The sequence below is a fragment of the Hydra viridissima genome, unplaced genomic scaffold (genome assembly GCF_058129835.1).
Source record: "Hydra viridissima isolate aposymbiotic clone 2 unplaced genomic scaffold, HvirCarnegie_v1 scaffold_6, whole genome shotgun sequence".
NCBI lineage: Eukaryota > Metazoa > Cnidaria > Hydrozoa > Anthoathecata > Hydridae > Hydra > Hydra viridissima.
In genome coordinates, this window is record NW_028324305.1 from 1,053,719 (window position 1) to 1,073,258 (window position 19,540).

The 19,540-nt window shown below is 29.4% G+C and overlaps 2 protein-coding genes across 2 annotated transcripts; one reads left to right on the top strand and one right to left on the bottom strand.

Annotated features, from left to right (window-relative positions):
• Window positions 1–3,343: 3,343 nt before the first annotated feature.
• Window positions 3,344–8,915, top strand: LOC145190383 (small ubiquitin-related modifier 1-like). The gene is made up of 6 exons (XM_080067228.2): window positions 3,344–3,492; window positions 4,435–4,482; window positions 8,099–8,176; window positions 8,273–8,344; window positions 8,459–8,525; window positions 8,648–8,915. Coding segments are annotated over exons 1-6 (282 nt in total). The 5' UTR covers window positions 3,344–3,477; the 3' UTR covers window positions 8,650–8,915.
• A 6,629-nt stretch (window positions 8,916–15,544) lies between these two features.
• On the bottom strand, window positions 15,545–19,193 carry LOC145190343 (tRNA N(3)-cytidine methyltransferase METTL6-like). The gene is made up of 5 exons (XM_080067182.2): window positions 18,829–19,193; window positions 16,571–16,702; window positions 16,279–16,449; window positions 16,027–16,168; window positions 15,545–15,789 (listed from the first exon to the last, which is right to left on the bottom strand). Exons 1-5 carry the CDS (start codon window positions 19,063–19,065, stop codon window positions 15,650–15,652), a joined length of 822 nt encoding a protein of 273 aa, XP_079923308.2. The 5' UTR covers window positions 19,066–19,193; the 3' UTR covers window positions 15,545–15,649.
• Window positions 19,194–19,540: the final 347 nt, after the last annotated feature.

The following is a 19,540-nucleotide window of genomic DNA, read 5'->3' on the forward strand; positions in this document are numbered from 1 at the left end:
ACTGGGCCGCCGGGATACCGGGAGATTCCCGGTGGGCCGGTTGGCATAAAAATTGTATTATATTTTTAGTTAAGCTACATTATATTATCCAAATAAAATGTAAATTAAAGTTCAGACTGGTTTGAAAGAGAAAAGAATCAGAGCAAATCAACTACTTGAAAGTGCAAAAGATAAATTTCGTATCAATGTTCACAACATGGTAATGAATCAAGTAATCAGAAGTTTAAAATAGAGATTCTCAGAGCATGGTAGTCTATATGCTGATTTATCTTGTTTAGATCCAAGAAATTTTGCAAAAATTTTGAAAAAAATGCCTAGTAGCAGATTGCAGCATCTGAGTGGGTTGCTCAGAAAGTTTGATGCTAGTGTAACAAAAGATCAGCTTTAAACGGAATTATCGGACTTTGCAAGGAAATCGGAAAGTTTCGAAATAACTCTTGAAGATGAATATAACTTGATATTTGACACGGAAGTATCTCACTGTGTCTTGCACAACATGTAACAATGTAAATCCGAAGAATCTGAAACTGTCTTTACAATCCCAGAAGTGGAAAACAGTGACAGCCACAGAAATAAATGCAAATCTTGCAAAAAATGTATTTTTTGTTGTTATTTTGTCCTCCAGAAGTTTAACTTGCATAGTCTTGCGTATTCAAATTTGTTTCTGGCTTAAAAAGTTGTGCTGACATAATCCTCATCACAAGTTGCTTGCGAAAGGTCATTTTCGAAATTGAAACATATTTTGAACAGATTAAGAAATTTGATTAGCCAGTCAAGTTTACAGTCAATCATGCTAGACTTTAACAATCATTTCTAGACTCCAACTAACAGCAGTGTTTTAGAAATATTTATTTTTATCAATATTTAGGCAGAGAAGATTAAATTTTTTTTTTTATACTTTAAATAATAATAAACAATAATTTTATAAAACGCTAATTATCACGTTGATGGGCTCAGTGACGCAACAGCATTTAAACTACTACTATAAGTTAATATAATGTTTTTTGACCCACTTTTTTTTAGTAATGATGAAAAGTTTACATTAAAATATATAATTTCTAAAAAAATCTCGCCTTAAAGCCTATTTTTATTGTGATAATTAAACTTTTTTAGCTTTTAGTTCAGTGACGCAACCTAATTTTTACAGATGTGTATGTGATAAAAAAACACTTGAATTATTTTTAAAGACTAAAGGTGTTTTCACTCAAGACATATATAATGTCAAAGATTCTTTCTAAACAAAAATATGGATATGTTTTGTTTAAAATATTGCAATAACTTGCCCTCAAATTTTACTCACTTTTTCGAATAATAAAAGAAAAAACAGTTGCTAACATTCATCAAATTTATCTACTCGGTTCAAATATTTTCTACTCAAAATATATTTTAACAATAATTTTAAGGTGTATAAACTACAATTAAAGAAAAAAAATCTTTTGAAAAAAGAAATTTTTAAACACAAAATTTCCATCGTGGAAATAGCCATATGTGTATATATATATATATATATATATATTTATATATATATTTATATATAAAATTTATGCAACATACAATGAAGTGGGCTGCCTTGACCAATTTTCCCGGGCCGGTTTTTCAAGCCAGTCCAACCCTGAATATAGATAAAACAATCTTCTAAATTGTTAGTTTTGGGGGTTTAAAATCAAATCAAAGTACAATGCAAAATCACAAAGTAAATTGGTAATTTAAACAATATCTCTGTTGCTGCTAACTTTGCAACTGCATGCAACAGTCTATACAATAGCCATGTTTTTTCATACACATTTTGACATTTTTTTAAAAGTTTCCGGAATTCTTCTAAAAAAGAAAACCTTAGTTGTCGTTAAACTATAGTCTGGCAAGTTGCGGACAAAAATGTGTCAAAATGTGTCAAAAAATGAGAAAGAGTGTTGATAACAAAAATCTATGAGTTTTTAATCTTTGATGTTTGATCCAGTAACGCCACTTGTTCTACAGTAGAAATAGTAACTGGCAGGTGTTTGCAGGAAACATTGCAGGAGGTGAAGCGAAGGGTCAAATAGAAGCTAGTTTTTTTTATAACTAAGCATGTGAAACCATGGGCGCCTTAACCTTAGAGTACAAGTTTTCCGGGACAAGTTTTATGGTTTGAAATTTAAAAAAATATATATGGAGCTAATAATAACTGATCAAGCTAAAACTAAAAAACAAAGGGCGCATTTAGATCACTTTTTAATTACTATTTTGTTAGAGCCATTTAATTTTTCTTAGTATCGATAATGTCATCATAGACCTCCAACTTTTAAAAAGGATTTTAAAATATATATACTTAATTTAACTTATATGTTAAATTTTAAATCTATAAATAACTATCGAGGATTTAAAGTGAAATAAACAATAGCTATTTAAAATATGATGCTTTGTTTAAACAGACATTTCATCAAAATGCCGTTTGATTATTTTTATTTCATTTGGAAATCATTACTTAGCTTTCATTTCTTCTTTTAAACTTATTTACTTGACATTTTTTTAAAATTTTATATGACTTTCTTATATTCTTTATATTGTTATTAAAACGATTTAGTACTTCAGTTTTTAAAATCGTTTCTGTGACGTTTTTGATGTAAAATTCATTTCACTCAAAACTTTACATCGCGCTCGAAACTGTTCTAAAGAATTCTAAGACGTTGGATTTATAAGCAGCTAAAAATAAACTCCTAACCTCAACTTAAGCGCTACAGGGGGTTTTTTTTCCTAGGGGTTATTTCCTGAAACCACTGCTGATACTTTACAACACTTTTAATTTGACTTTTAAGCTTTTGATTTTCTTTGCTAAATTCGGACGAAAAATAACGCCGAAACTGTGAAGGAGGAGAGTTATTTCAAGATGGAGAGTGAAAAAACTAATAAAAAGCAGACACGTGTCTGCAGGGCGAATAAAGTTTAAGTTAAATTTTAAGTTGCACTTCCTGCTCTAAAACACTGACCCCAAAGGCTCTATCTTATTTTTAGAATACTGTTCTACTGGTTTACAGTGCCCACAATATTAAAATATATCCGACTGACAATTGGCGGTTAAAAATGAATTTTAAATTTCCCAAATTTCAGGGAAATTCAAATTATCAGTTTTCACCTATGTGAGCTATTTTATCTTTTATTAGTAAAAATGTTAGTTGAAAAAAAAAAAAAGCTAGGTGTTAGTAATATTTTATCTAATAGTAAAAGTAAGACAGGTTACACTTTTGAAAGTTAATTGCTCTATGAGTATTTTAACCCCCTAAAGTTCGGGATGAGTTTTAATTAATAACGAGACAAAGTAGCAACTTCTAGTTATTAATTTTTTAAAAAAGAATCATGGTATTTTGATGCATTTCCCGTAACTTCAAGACTGTAATTAAAAAGTTTCTTTTTCCTCTCCATCGACATGGTAATCACACTTCGCATTTCTTTTCTTGACGGTCACGTCGCTTTAAAGTAACACCTGAAACTTCATTAAAAATGGGTGATGCTGCGGTAGGTTTACACATTCTTTTTTCTAGACTCTTTGGAAGAAAAAAATGTTTAAAAACCAATAATTTATGAAAAGCTATTCAGTGCACCATGTTTAAGTATTTTTTATTGGCAAGTTCTATTTTTTTATCATGTGTTCTGATTACATCAGCTTATGGCAGCATTTACTGCTCAGTTTTGAGGCAGTTGTTTTTTTTTACTTTTTAGTGATTTTTTTTATTGGTGATAAAAAAATGGTAATAAAAGAAAGTTTTATGAAATGAAAAAAATTGTACCCATAATTTAATTTCTAACTCATGTTTCTAACTTTTTATTTTTTAAAAAAAACTTTACTCTTCCTTCACCTTCAATTTAAATCTTATACATAATAAGCATAATAACTAGGCAAATAAAATCTAATAAATGTTATTAACACATTTTCATTCTGATTTGAAATTTCAAAATAAAGATACAGAGTGCTGACTTTTACTGAAAAATATTAGGTAATAAAATATTATATAGAGTTCTTTTTATGGATCAATTAACAATCAATCTATATTGATATATATCCCCATCCCCATCCTAATTTTAAAAAATGTTCTCTCATATTTTGCAATAAGTTTTAAAATAGATGGTGAAGGAGATTTTAAAAGTAAAATAGTGTCCATATAAATGTAACACAGCTTAAGTTTATTTGTCTTCCTTTTTCTATTTTGTTTGAATTGTTGTTAATATAAGAATAGTATGTTAATCTTTCTTTAAAGAGCTAAAAAGTTTTGGTTTTATTTTAAAATAGTTTAAGTACTAACAATTTTCAAGTTTTAAGTTAAAACTAATATTAGAAACTGCCATACATGTATCTAAGTTCCAGGTATATGTTTATCATTTGTAAATTCAGGTATATGTAGAAAATTTGTTTCATTTTCAAGTTTTACTCTACAAAGTGTTGTTGCTTTTGTTTTTCAGGAGAGCAAAGGTGATGAAAATCATATCAACTTAAAAGTTGTTGGTGCTGTAAGTGTAGCTTAAATTTTATTTTTTTGTTTTTCTAAGTGTTAAAAAAATAAACTTTAATTTAGCATATTTTTTGCTTTAAGCCCTCTTGTTATATCTACTGGATAATTTTAGATTAAATTAGCTGACCACTTGTTTCGCTTATTAGTTAGTTCTTGATTATAATATTATTTTCAAAAGGCAAATCTCTGTAGATTTTCAGATTTACTTAAGTAATAATTGCAACCTTCATTTGTGTATAGTTTAAAATTAATGTTGGTTGTAACCTCAAGAATAATATTTAAACTTATTCTTGTGGTTACAACCAATGTTAATTTTATTTATATAACTAAGTTAACCATAAATCTCTATCTACTCTCACTTTTGATTTTCAAAAGTCAGTTTTTAAGGGGAAAAAAGAATTAATTTATAAATTGTGACTTTTTTGACTCCCGAATGATCAAGTTTTATCTCATCATACCTTGTATATGCAGCAATTGTTTAACCAATATTTATGCAACAAAACTTAAAGTCTCTATTAATATGTTTCTTTTTTAAGTGCGATTTTAACTGTAGCATTCCAATTTAAGTGGCACTTAGACTCCTTTTATAAAACAATAAGCAAGTATTATTGCAAAAGCCTTTTTATTTTATTTTCAATGGTTTAACAAAGTTAAGTTAATAAGATAAAAGTTATTATAAATGATGTTTTGTAGACTAATCGAGTCTCTAATTTATGATGGTTGCATATGCATCGGTTATTTTTAATGTTTCTTGCTTTGTTCAAAGATTGTTAAAAATTTATTATGAGCATCAATCTATAAAGGACTTATTCAATTTGTTTCCACAATCTAGAACTGGTACACACCACCTTGCTGCTGTGTACCAGTTGCCAGACATGTTGGCAGCTGCAGTTGCAATTGCCTGCTTTAGAGTCCATAGTGTTATGGCTGGACTTTTTGGTCTCTTGTTCCAATGTGCCCCATACATAGTAGTCCAATTGATTCAGATCTGGTGAGTTTGTAGGCCATAGGTGCTTGGACCAGAACATCGGCAGATTTTCATTGAGCCTTGTACCAAATTTGGTGCATGAGCAGGTGCAGAATCTTGCTGAAAAATATAGGGTCTACTTTCAGAACACCTGTCCATTTAAGGTTTTACCACATTGCTCAGTAGCTTTAGGTAGACTTCCTTGTTGACATTTTGGCCCCTCTACAAAATTGGGGTAGTATGATGTGGCCTTTGCTTGAAACAGCCATGAAGATGTCTTCATGGCTGTTTCAAGCAAAGGCCACATCAGACAGGGGCTGGGAACTTAGTCTGTTCTATCACTGGGACATCTTTAAGGTCTTGAGCTAACCATTGTCACTGCTTTATGCCTGATTGATGTTAAAAGAAGAGAGCACCTAGCCATTCTCTCTGTGCCTTTATTTTAGTAGATAGCATCTACCTGACTTTTAGGTTGTAGAATTTGTGAGGTCTTCATAGATGGTTTTACTCATGGTATCAGGAACCATATTCATTAACTTGCTCATTTTTCTGTCGGAAATGCTAGGATTGTCAGTGATGATTTCCTGGAGCCTGATGATGAAGTCCTGCTTACTGACTGGTCTCTCCCTGGCATGTTCCTTACAATCTATGGAGTCCACACCATCATTTAACCTATTTGCAATATCATTAACTGTGCTTTTTCGGAACCCAAACCACTTAGTAATTTTTTGGACTGAGTGCCTGGCACTAAGTTATTCCACCACTGCAGCTCTATGATCATATTCTTTCAACATGGTGATGAAAATTGCTACACAAAAAAAAGTGTATTTTCTTAAAAATCAGCTTTGATTTTGTTTGTTTTGAATTTTGAAACAGTTTAATAGGAATAAATGGTGGGAATTTCAAAAAGTTTTGGATTTAAAATATCCACCCTGTAAGTTTACAATAACTAAACCTTGAACAGACTCTAAACACAAAAAAGTTGTTCCCATTTTGTTTTTCCTTTTAGGCTTTACATATCCAAGTTGATCTTGAATACCATTTGTTATGTTAGGAATGTTTAGAAACTGATATTTTTGTACTGTTTCTCCATTATTAGGAAGAAAGCTTTCATTCATTATCAATCAATTGTTTAGTTACTTTGGTTATTGGTTTTCAAAACATTTCTTTAAAACTGCAAAACTTTTTAAAAAAATTATAAAACTTTATGCTTAAAAAATCAAGAGAAAATAATTAGGCTTCTTGTTTTCTTTTGACAAGTAGTAAGATATTAGCTGAAATGATAAAATTAACCAATCAGTATTATTTGAAGATAATCTCTTAAAACTTACTAATAAAGTTGACACATTCAAGTTCATGGTGCTTTAATATGATCAAAACTGATTTGTTATACCATTTTTTTGTTGGACCTATTTATATTCATCTCTATACGCAAGTAAGCATTTTTTAGGTAATCTTTTTCCAAATAATTCCTCCATGTCATTTCTAAACTTGCAAATAAAGAGTTACCATGAAAAATGAATTTTACATGTATAAAAAATTTTTTAACATTACATGAGGCTTACATTACAACACTTAGAGTGGTAGATTCATCACTAATATTTGGTCCAGTGATACCATGCTTACCTCTTTCTTCATTAGATATGAGCTGTTAATGCTTTTGTTTATTTTCAAACCATAATAGTAGCACAGCATGGACTTAATGACATTATTAACTTAATTCCCCTTTGTCAATGTGTGGGTGCATTTCTTAAACGTTTTATTTTACTACAAACTTCAACATTTTTTAGCTAATATTAATCCCTAATGTTACGTTTGATGAATGTTAAAGTTCATGAGTTTTGCAATTTCTTTAAATGATGAGACATCACCATTCTCCAAATTCTTTTTTTTTCTCAACTACACAATTTAGTGAAGCTGCTTAACTTATTTGTCAGGCAGTTATAGTACTGACTTTTTTAGAAAGTTATAGTGCTGACTTTTTTAGACAGTTATAGTATCTTCAGTTGACTTATTCTAACTTACATAAGCACCACTATATTATGCTTTGTGTATTTGATTGTCATTTCAATTAAAGAAATGTCTACTTCCTAGATAAAACATTTGTAGATAGTTTAGATTGCAGCTAAAAACCTATTTCATGAAGACTTGTTGCTGCTTTTCCATATGACTCATGTTAAGACCTCTGTTTACTTTGTTTTGCAAATTTGTTTGATGTTTAGATTTGAAAGAAAAAGACTTGAAAGAAAAAATTTATTATAAGTTTATTTGTTAGAAGTTTTTTTTTAAATAGTGACCTTAAAAGTTGCATATTAACTATTAAAAATAATAAAGAAGCTCTTTGATGAATTAGCAAAACCTCTAAATGTTAAAGAAAAGTACAATTAATTCTTCATTAATCAAAAACTCATCAAATTGCCTAAATGGATAAATAAAATTATAGAAAGTTCATTTAATGGTTGACTTTTCTAGTTTCAATGTCTTTGCTGAGCTAAAGTCTTTAAAAAGTTTGTCATTTAGTTAATAATTGTATAATAGTTGTAATTATATAATTATGTTTTATTTGGATATATAGGCTTATGTTTTATTTGGATAAATAGGCTTTGGTTCTTTTTTGTAAAGTATTTTATGTTTGTTATATCTGCAGGACAACTCTGAAGTTCATTTTAAAATTAAAAAAACCACTCAGCTTAAAAAACTGAAGCAAGCATATGCAGATAGGCAGGTAATTGTTTTGGAAATAATTAGTTTTAGGACAATTTATTTTTAGAAACATTTTTTTTTTAAAAGTAAAATATCTTAGTAATTTATTTTCATTAAGGGAGTTCCACTGAATTCTTTGCGATTTTTATTTGATGGACAAAGAATATCGGATGAAATGTCACCAAAACAGGTACGTTTTAAAAAATTGCAGCGATTTTGATGCTTTTAAAGCTTATTATTTTCTTTAAATCTACGATTTTTCTATTTTTTTAATATTTTTTTAATGAACCTGTATTGGTTTCAGTTGGAAATGGAGGAGTCTGATGTAATAGAAGTATACCAAGAACAAACTGGAGGCAAATTTTACCTATGTAAGTAATTTTCGTTGATCTTGTAAAACGTTTGTATACAATTTTTGTATCCTAGTGTGAAATATTTCGGTAGCTTAATTTGAACTCCGGTTACTTTAATGTGCCTTTTTCTTTTCTTATAGAAGATCGGCAAACTGTTTTCTAAATCAAGAAAATACCATAAAATGATGTGTGATTAGTCCGCCACCAACGAGAGTTGCAAGAAACGTTAAATCTTATAAGCTATTGGTTATATTGAGAAGCCTTAGAAAAGGACTTGTAAATACTTATCTAGATTTTGGATTTTTATGTTGAACCAGCTACATGCTCTTTTTTAGTTAAATATCTGTATATTTATATTTGGAATGATGCGCTTAGGGTACAAATAGAAAACCTAATTCATCTTCTGTATCTTAGACTTTTTTTTTTTTATTTTAAATGGAATTCTATTTCAATATTGGTAATACTCGCCAAAATTCAACTTTCAAACCAAGTATTATTATTTTTTTTTAAAAAAAAATTAAGGGAAATGAAATTGTTTAGGGAATCTTATAAACCCAATGTATTTTTACAACGCTGTAGCAATACTGATTTTTTTTTACTTGTAATTGCTGTAAGCCGTGAAAGAGTAAGAATAATTCGTTTAAATCAGTTATCTAGCGTCACATTCTATTTTAACTCAGTCAATTAAACACGATGACGAAAACTACAAAAAAAGAAATTAACTTTCGATGCGGTAATTAGATTGGAAGTATTGGAATGAGAACCATAACGGTTTTTGAAAGAAGCTGTTGGGTATTGGTGAGTTTGGTATTGGCAAAAGTTTGTCATACTATTTTAAGGTGGTTCCTACGTAATCAAAAAAAGTTACTTTTTATTCATTAAGCATTAATTTTCTCAAAAGCAGATACAGAATGTGTAAAAAAAAAAAAATTTTCGAACACCAATAATATATTGATGATCACATAGAGGCCTATAATAGTCAAAATAACCCCTAAAAATTGAGTTTACTAGAAACACAATTACTCATGAGTAAAAGCTCATTTTACTTTCAAACTTAGTATACTTGTTCGTGCTACCTATATCTAGTGCGTGAGTTTTTTTTATTAAAAGATCATGTTTCTACTAAAAGTTATGCTTCAAAACAACTGTATTTTCGAAAAATGTGCTACTAGGCCTCTGATCTTAGTTCCCTAACCACAACTTACAAGTAATAAACTTATTTGAAAAAAACTCAGGCACTAGCAGTACACTGGATGAATAAGTCCTGAAAAATTCAAGTAGCTATCACTATTAATTCAAAAGTTATGATGTTTTTTGTGAGACAATTTTCTTGAAAAACGATACGGTAGAAAATCAAAAAACAAGAAAAAAATTTGTTTTTAAAACTAAAATCCTCCTTTTAAATAAGTTTCTCCTCCCTCTTTATGTAAGTCTATATCCAATAAACCCTTCTTGATGGCTTTTAGTTTTTTTCTTTTTGATTTTGTCTTCTCTGATGTTTTAATAAGTAAATTTTGGATGCTGCGTCGGTTCATTTTTTCAGATATAATATTAAAACAGACATCGGTCTGTATTCGGAGTTTTTCATACACTTTAACAAGTCCAAATTGACCTTCGTTGAATTGAAGAATAGCACTATATACACCTAACTGTAGAATTGACCTTTCTACAAAGACTTGCTTAGGACATTTCATCCAGATAATATTATTCAGGGACTCGTTAGCATTTTGAGTTTCCCCGTGGATGCACTTGCGAAGAAGATCATCATTTGAAAGATCTTGGAAAATCTTTGACAAGATAGGAAACATCCACTCTGGTAAATTAATCTTCTCTTTGTGTTTTTTAAGTTTATTTTTCTTATAAGTACACCACGATTCTTCTCCTGGTTGACAAAACATGTGGCGCTTATCTAAGTTAGAAAAGTTGGTACAATGATGAAGGATAGCACCTATCCACTTTTTCATTGAGTAAATTTTTTCATCGTTAGTGCAATTTAATTTTAGACTTCTTCGAATAGCAATACCATAATAATTTGTTATTGAATTGATGGAGTTGTTTGTCAATTTTCCTTTTCCACCAAATGGTGTAGAGGTATTTTTATATTCTTGTACTAGTGCCCTAAGTCGAAAACCTATTCGTTTATTTACATGTCCAACTTTGACGTATAAGGCAACATTAGAATAGCAAAAGAGATGTACTATTTAAAGTTTTAAAACACATTTAAGACATTAACTTAAAAAATAAAACGGTTGCTATGGCCGTTGCTAGGCACTAAAACTATACCTACCTGTATAAAATTAAAAATATTGTAAAAAGCATAAACAAACTTAAAAAAAAAGTATATACCACGAGAAAGAGCAATAAATTTTACATTAGAATATCTAATTTGCCAAAAAATCAATTTTTGAAAAAATTTCGACTTTTGATTATGTAGGAACCACCTTAAAGTTGTTTCAAGATTATTAAGAAATTAGTGAAAAGTTTTGAAAAGAGCGGAACAGAAAAAGCTTGCGTGTAATATTGATTTATTTTTTTTTATCTAAGATCAGCGTTTGATATTCGAGCTCTTAAATCTCGATTGCACTTGAATTCAAGAGTTCTTTACCTCGTGATTGAACATTTGATTGAATAAAACATTTGATTTCTCAAATTTAAAGCCACTTTGGAATAGTTCTCAAAGAACCAGTTTTGCGTCTACAATTATTCGCTTCAATGGATGCTCATCTCCAAGAGTGTCGACTGCCTTTACCAGTTTACATTTAGTTTTGTCACACTCTGAACTTCGTGGCATCATCGTCATCTACTTAGCTCTGTAAAGTCCGACAAGTGTTCATATTCAACGTTTACAATTTGATTATTTTACAATCCAGTTTAATAGTTTTACAAGAGCAACGGTGCCGATTTCATGTAAACAAAATCTTCCTTTGGTTATTTTGATATTTTGTTTTTCTTATATTGCACAATTATCTTTTACAAATTAGAAACAGATAAACGTAATACGATTGAACATTAGATCAAGTTTAAGATAAAGTTGTAATGATGGCAAATAAAAGATAAAAATAAATTATTACTGATAACTGTCGCTTACATTATTAAAACAGAAAATGCCTTGCTATCCTATTATACAATATAAAAATATATTTAAAAATTATTAATATACAGTTTACATCTGTTACTGTAAATCAAAAAGTAGTATTTATTACAAGACTGAGGAAACGAAACAAAGTTTCGTTAAAGATGTTCCATTGTGCACTGAGATGAAAAAAGCAATGGAAGATCATTGTTTCCTCTGGCATGTCAACATCATGTAAATAAAGTTATTATTTCAGATTTTTCTAACAATTGTCTAATAACTGGGCCAGATATACAGTTCTTTTAACGTTTCAAAAAACAGTTGGGATTCAATAGATTAAGACAGATATGAATTCAACAAATCGGACTTTGCAGAAAAACATGCAAATCTTATGTTCTGCAAATAAGAAATTTAGAACAGCCACCCACGAGCAGATTATCATGAGTTCCTTGAGTTAATTACTTTGTGTCTTAGAGATTACATCATCTTAAGCATGGGAATTTCGGCCTTCGAAATCGACGAAATTAAACGAAATTCGTGTTTCAATTTCGGATCGAAATTGGGAACGAAATTTCGATTTTTTGGATTGTTTAATTTCGCGAAAAAATTTCGTATAATTTCGGGTCATTGAAAGTAACGAAATTGACACGAAATTAAACATAAGTTTTAATTTCGAAATTCGTGAATTTGTAATGTTTAAAAATTTCGTCTTTCGAAATTCAATATAAATTTCGATACGAAATTGAAACACGAATTTCGTTTAATTTCGTCGATTTCGAAGGCCGAAATTCCCATGCTTACATCATCTAGAGGAGTTCGTCTTACAAAAGCATGTGCTGCACATTGTGCCACATGGATTGTCCATGTGATTGATTCAAAGCACATTTAAGTAACTTTACTCTTAAATAAAACTCTTCCAGCGAAAAACTATAAACTGCAGGTTCCAAAGTTCCAGGTAAAATTATAAACGTTAATTTTTGAACATTACTTTGTATACATCACTCTTTGTCAATGCGCGAGGTTAGAATTATTTTGTTCTATCTCCAATTTTAAAAGTTGGGAGAAAATGAGTTATTAATTTTTGTTAGTAATAATAACATTTAAAATACGCATTATCTTACAAATTTTTTTCTAAATAGTTTGTTTAAACATAAATTATTTAAAGCATAAGTTATTATTTCTTTAAAAATAAAAGCTAAAACGTTAAAGAATTTTTACTTTTAGAAAAAATCAAAAACTTTCTCCCAACGTTTAAACTTGGAAATCGAACAAAAAATTTCTAACCTCGCCAATATATGTCAATTTCCGGGGAGAATCTAAAAGATATCTTTTTAAAGTTAATTCACTTCAAACTTGAATCGTGATCTCCAAAAAACCTCATGTTATCTTTTTTCTTTTTATTGTAAAAAATCCTCCTAAGGTGTGGTATCTATGATATTCTGTAAAAATCAGAATGTGTTGTAGTACGTTACGTTATTTCTAAATACATGTTTTCAAGAAAAATAAGAGAGACGACGGTATTACATCAAACACGCCGAAATAAGAAGGTTCGCACATAAAAATCACATCAATAAAATTGTTCCAGAACAATCCAGAAAAGTCACCAATGGTTTTTTTGGTGTTTTGTTTTCAAGGATTTGAATTACTTTGGGAACACCAAATTTTTCATATGAGGTTTTGAGACCAGTGGTTTTTCTGACAAATTTCATTACAGTAGCAATAAGTTTTTGCAACTAATCTTGATTGTAGTTTGCTACTTATTTATTATTGAAGTAAACTCTTATCTCCTCCCCCCCTCCTAAAAAAAAGGTTGACTATGTAAGTACAAGTGCAAACATTTTTTTCTTTATCATGAGAAAATGAGGGGGGAGCCCTCACCCCTTCGAATCAACCACCATCAAAATTTATCATGAGACGCCTTCGAATCAACCACCATCATAATTTTGCAATTGTATTCATTACAATAAATACTGCAACATCAATCATCCCAGATCCAGGAGTACGAGTAATTGAGATCTGGATCCCATCACTAGAATTTCGGAGCTCCATCCCTCTGCCTAAGATATGCCCATCAGAAACAGCCCGACAGTCTATGACTAGGTGTGACTACCAGCATAGTATTCATTGAAGCACTGAAGACTGATTAACAATCAGCCTCACTGAGTATGTTAACCGTTACGCATAGAACATTTTTTATTCGTCTTATATTTTAAAATCATAACAAAATTGATTGTCCGTTCAAGAAAAAAATTTACGTTTCTTTTCACTTTGATGTAAAACTTACTTTTTACGCAACACTTATATTTACAAAAGATAAGAAATTTATTAAATATAAAAATAAAATATAATTTGCAGTATTTCAATATTTACTTTTAAAAAATTCAGACTCTTAATAAACTTTAAAAGCTTTCCATTCGATCAACATTATCTTTCTCTTGGATGAGGTATAAAGAACAGAAAAGAAACTTGATTCTGCACAATATTTTCAACACATTTTTTTACTTTACAGAACAATCAAATTGCCTCAAATTTTATGAATCTGAGGCATTTTAAATGATATTTTATTTTTGTTTTCTGTATATAATGTGTAAATGTTATTCATATTATTTTTTTTAATAAACTGAAATAATATTTATACTAATACTTTCTCCTAAAATAACGCTCTAAAACGATACAAATGTTGATTGTTTGAGGGAAATTTTTATTCTTTAAGTGTAAACTTCTAAATCAGTTACAACATAAATAAAATAATTTTAGTGGTATAAATGCTCTATTAAAGAAATTTATTTGAGTTAAGGTTGACTACCTTAAATGATGGGACCATCTAGAGTTTCTATGACTTTGTAAAGTTTAAAATTCCCTCTGTTTACCATCTAAAGAAGGTAAACAGAGGGAATTTTAAACTTTACAAAGTCATAAATCTTAAACGAAAAGTGATTTTTCGATGAAGTTTGAAATCTGTCGATGAATTTTGATCTAGTCTATATAAAAAAAAAAAATTCATGGCTTTAGAAGATGTAATTCTAGAAAAAGGGCGAAGAAGGGTCGGAGTAAGTTCCAATTCCCTCACTTTTTCATGTTATCCTCAATCGAAATCAGTATCAGCATCTCAGAAATTTAAATATGCTCAATGCCTTTTAGTTACGTTAAGCAATTTTTTAAAATGTTAAATGTTTCTATTATAACCATTTAAATAAAAATCGGTGAATCAAAAAATTAAACTTAGAACATGTTTAAAAGAATAATGAAATCAAAATCTTTACTTATGTCATGGCCTCATAAATGAAGCCATTTTCACTGGATTTAACTGCGTTTTAAATTACAAGATCTACATTGTGAGGAGGGAGAATGAAGTTAAAAACAACGACAGGAAAAGATGTACACACACGAAGACTCATCAACCCGCCATATAAATGATGAATAGGTATCACAACCGAAAACAAACAAAAACTATAAAAGTCCCAAAAGGTTTTGCAGGAGGGAGACGGAGGAGTAAAAAGAGGGTTTTACAGAGAACAAGAGGGTTTACAGAGAACACCTCCCTAACCGGTCTTATACAAAAAAATACCGCGGTAAAACAAAAAAATCGTAGAAGAAAGCTATTACTGCGGCAAGAAATCCAATTGCTATGATCCTTTTTTAGTTTGAATAAAACAACTAAGTGTGATGAAAAATTACAATCACCAGGGGCTGGTCCTAGAAAATTCCTCTCTTAGCGTGATTTCACTGTATCACTACACTACATCTACCTCACGGTAGATGGAATCCTATGAATGTTGTTGATATGAGCGTAAAATAATTATGATTATTCTCTTTTTAATAAATAAAGTCTTTAAAATAGTTACTGTTAAATCAAAATTAACACCTAATTTAAAACCATATCAACTATTGCAAGTCTTTCTTCTCGAGTACTTGTAAAATCTTCTCGAGTGTAAAATTTCCATAAAAAATTAAAACTTAAAAGTTTGCTACTAAAAATCTCGAGTTCAAATGCTTTGATAATTTTTACAAAAAATTTTTCTTTATTTCACTTCTGAAAATATGTAGCTCCAAAAATAAAATTGTTCATTTAAGCAACTTTGGAAAACTTTCCTTGCACAAAAATTCTTGGGACATCTATGCCCTCTTTCTTATTTACTGTTCTTCGATGTACATAGAGATTTTCAATAACTTCGTAGCCACATGATGTAAACAGCTCTGCCAACCTTTCTAAATTCATAATGATAATCCAATTAAATGCTGATCGTGTAAAAAAAAAAACTCTGAAACATTTTCTTTTACAAAGACTGAAAAAGTAAGATTCTTGAAATTCTTAAAAAATTTTAACAAAAATTCTGAAAAATAAAAACGAATATTATATTGCGAAAAAATTAAAAAAACTACTTGCTCTGAGTTAAAAAAACAACAAAAAAACAATAAACTTTTATTGAAATATATATATATTACCTATGGAAAAGTAATATGCTCGTGTACCGTCCTGCCTTACATAAAATCTATCATCAAGTTTATGACCAGGTCCAAATCTCAACATAGCATGATCATATAAACCATAGTCTCGAAATAATACAACTGCACCCGGTTTAAGTACCTAAAAATAATTTGATTTAAAAACTTTTTTAAAGCATCCTCAACAAAAATTATTTGTGCTGAAATTGTTATAATATCTAAATTCAAAATCAATTTAAAATAAAAACATACCTTATGCAAGTTTTTTAGGACATCTTGCATTTTTTGGGGAAGAACAGCAGAGAGCACAAAGATCATTAGTGCAACGTCAACCGTGGTTTCAGGTATAAAAGAACAAAGATCATCCTTTGTTATGTCAGACTGAAATGCTAGACACTGAGTCCGTTTATAAAGATCATGAGCCTAAAAAGTTAGCTTTTGTTAAAAAAAAAAATAACTTAATTGTATTCAACTGTAAATATATTTATTTCAATACAATTGCTATTAGTTTTTTTTTAAAGTTTAATCATGTTTTGTGTCTCACCTTTACAAATTCTATTGCTCTATGAGAAAAATCACAGGCATAAATGAAGACATTTTTATTCTCTTCAATCAATGGAAATATTGCATTTCCACAGCCACAACCAACCTCTAACAAAACTTTATCTTTTAATTTCTAAGAAATATATAAATTTTTATGCATTTTTTTATAGGCAAATAAAAGTTCACACTTAAGCTAGTTGTAAACCTGTTGTAGGTGAAAATGGAATAACAACAATCTTTTTATAACTATTAGCTAAAATATTTTCATGCAACTAAATTACATAGCAGCTATAATAATTGTAAAACCACACAAGAAACTAAAAATAAAGAAAAGGCCACTATTATCCCACATACGGGGTAACAGTTTTCATTCAAGAGATATTATTAGTCATGTAACCATTTAAATTTTTTGTCCAATTTAATTGTCTTTAATTAATAAACTAAATAAACAGCTTATATAAAAAGAAAACAAAAATAAAATTTCATACTGTAATCAAGTATAGCTGAACATGATGTCTATTGATTACCAGTTCTTTTGAAAAATTTTTTAGTTGATCATAGTGTAAAAATAAAAAACTGGATCTGTAATAATTATATAGTTAATGTAAAAGGTATACAAAAAAAATTTTGCTTTAAATAACATCCAACTAAAAATATATAGAAACACTAAAACCTTGAATATAAATACAAACTACTTTGACACTAAGAGGAAATATGTCAAACTTTTTAAATAATTTATATTGCACCTACCACATAAGCTTGTGGAATATTTTTATTTATAAGGAGCATTTGTCACACCAAAACAAGCAACTTTTATATTGCAAATAGAATCACTAGCTGCAAAATTTACAGCAATATAAAGTTTCTCCTGTTTAAATTTGCTACTAAACTTCTAGGTTTTTCTTACATGTAAGATACTTGTGATTTGTTTATAATCTCTAGAACTTTGTTAACTATTTTTACTAGCATCAAATAATAGATTAGTGGTATTGCTTCTAGCTATTTTTTGAACTTCTTATACTACTTGAGTTGCACCATCTTCAGTGTTCTTAGCTTCTTGGGTGATGCAGTAAGCACCAGTAGTGATGCAGCAAGTATCATGGATCTTTGAACTTCTACCAATCTTTTAGAAAGTTTAACTAATTGTATTGAGATGGGTGAGATAATAGACTAGGACACTTTGGAGAATTTCTTTTTTCAGTTGTAAGAGTAGCCATTAATATTGCATCCATTGGCTAAGTTGGAGGAAATTGATATACCATTTCCTGTTCCACTTCCATCAGCTGTAATTTCTGGCATCTAACCATTGAGTGGAACTTTATAGTGTAGATTGACCACCATTTGCCAGTGATCAAATAAAAGATCAGTATTCATGGTTGCAACCTACAAATACACATCACCAAAAGTCTTGCTTTTATCATACTGCATGCCTATTCCTCCCACATATATCAGTATTTAGTCTGATGGATGTCTAGTTAGAGTTTTTCAAAAAACCAAACTGTTAAATTCAGGAATTGAGGTTTGAGATGATAAAAAAAAAAAATTGTGCTATGCAGTCTACAAAAAGGACAACAAGATGTTTCATGATTTTCAACAGTAACACCTAATTATTAAAAAATGCATGAGACAAGCAGCAAATATGCTACTGTTATTTCAACTTAAGCAAGCAATTGCATTATTAGGTGGTCTACGAGTCATCATAACTGGATTAATTTGAAGAAGGCATAAATTGAACTGAAACAGCAGACAAAAACTCAAACTAAATCGAGGGTACCTTTTTAAAAAAACCATTGAAACAATCTTTTCCAGCAGCTTTTTTAGCCTTGTCTGGGTTTCAAATTAATCTGCTTAGCTTATTGGATTGATGCAATTCCATAATATAGTGTTCTACATCGTAAATTTGCCTCAACCTGCATCAAGAGTGGATTAACTTTCCGGTTTTCCAAGTACATGCTACTACTCTTAGAAATTTTTATAGTTAATTTAAAAAATATATTAAAACTAAACTCAAAAAAGTCAAACTCATCATTGAAATATATAATTTAAGAAAAACTTTTTTTAATAACAAATTTAACCTAAATTGCTGATATATCATAGATCTCAGACAACAAAAATTCTTTACAGTGGTTTGGTAAATTATCTAAAAGCTTTGATTAGTAGGTTTTGACAGTACAATGATGATATATAGCTCAGTGACATTGCTAATAACTTATTCTTCACACTTTTTAAACAAATTAGTTATAGTAACATTTTACTTACGTCAGAAGTTATTTCAGGAAATTCTCTTGTTGTCCAATGTCGATCTTTAAAGAATTTTGTAGAGTTTCTTTTATAAAACAGATCCCAGTTCTTCTGTGCATTTATCTCTAGCTGAAGTTGCTTGTAATTTGATACAAGAGTTTGATCACAAGCTAGTCTTTTAAATTCTATGTCACTAAGAACTTTATCTTCTTGTGTTGAGCACTCATGAAATTCTAACTGGGTTTCAACAACCATTTTTTCTTACATTAATTTATCTACAGATTTCAATACATGATATACCACTCTTAGCACCAAATTTCAGTTACAAAAATTCAAACATTTTTTTATTAGCTTTTCAACTAAGTTTATGTTTTTTACATTTCTAAAAAATTTATATTCCTAATTTCACATTTTTGATGCGCTGATAACTGATATTTGTTAAATAAGTAATAAGAATAAATACTCCTTAGTACTTCCAATTAGTAATTCCAACTCCTTAGTACTTCCAATCTCTATATATTATAATAATGTTATTATTTTTATATATCAATTTAGTGTTGTATTTTAAGATCATGGGCACCTGTACATTCGGGCAAGGGGAGGGTTTTGCTCTCTATTGAATAGTTAGAGATAATTTTTTTTTCTTTACCGAAAATGACACTTAAATTCTTAATCGGTAAAGAATTTTTCCGGAAAACATAATACTTCAATAATATTAAAATATTACTTA

What these genes read in the sequence shown, in the direction of transcription:
- LOC145190383 (XM_080067228.2), top strand. An exon ending in ACTTAAAAGTTGTTGGTGCT is followed by an intron (nt 4,483 to 8,098) that starts GTAAGTGTAGCT and finishes TTATATCTGCAG; the next exon opens with GACAACTCTGAAGTTCATTT. An exon ending in ATGAAATGTCACCAAAACAG is followed by an intron (nt 8,345 to 8,458) that starts GTACGTTTTAAA and finishes TATTGGTTTCAG; the next exon opens with TTGGAAATGGAGGAGTCTGA.
- LOC145190343 (XM_080067182.2), bottom strand. Translation starts at nt 19,065, where the DNA reads ATGGTTGTTGAAACCCAGTTAGAATTTCATGAGTGCTCAACACAAGAA. An exon ending in TTCCTGAAATAACTTCTGAC is followed by an intron (nt 16,703 to 18,828) that starts GTAAGTAAAATG and finishes TATATTTCTTAG; the next exon opens with AAATTAAAAGATAAAGTTTT. An exon ending in TCCTAAAAAACTTGCATAAG is followed by an intron (nt 16,169 to 16,278) that starts GTATGTTTTTAT and finishes AATTATTTTTAG; the next exon opens with GTACTTAAACCGGGTGCAGT.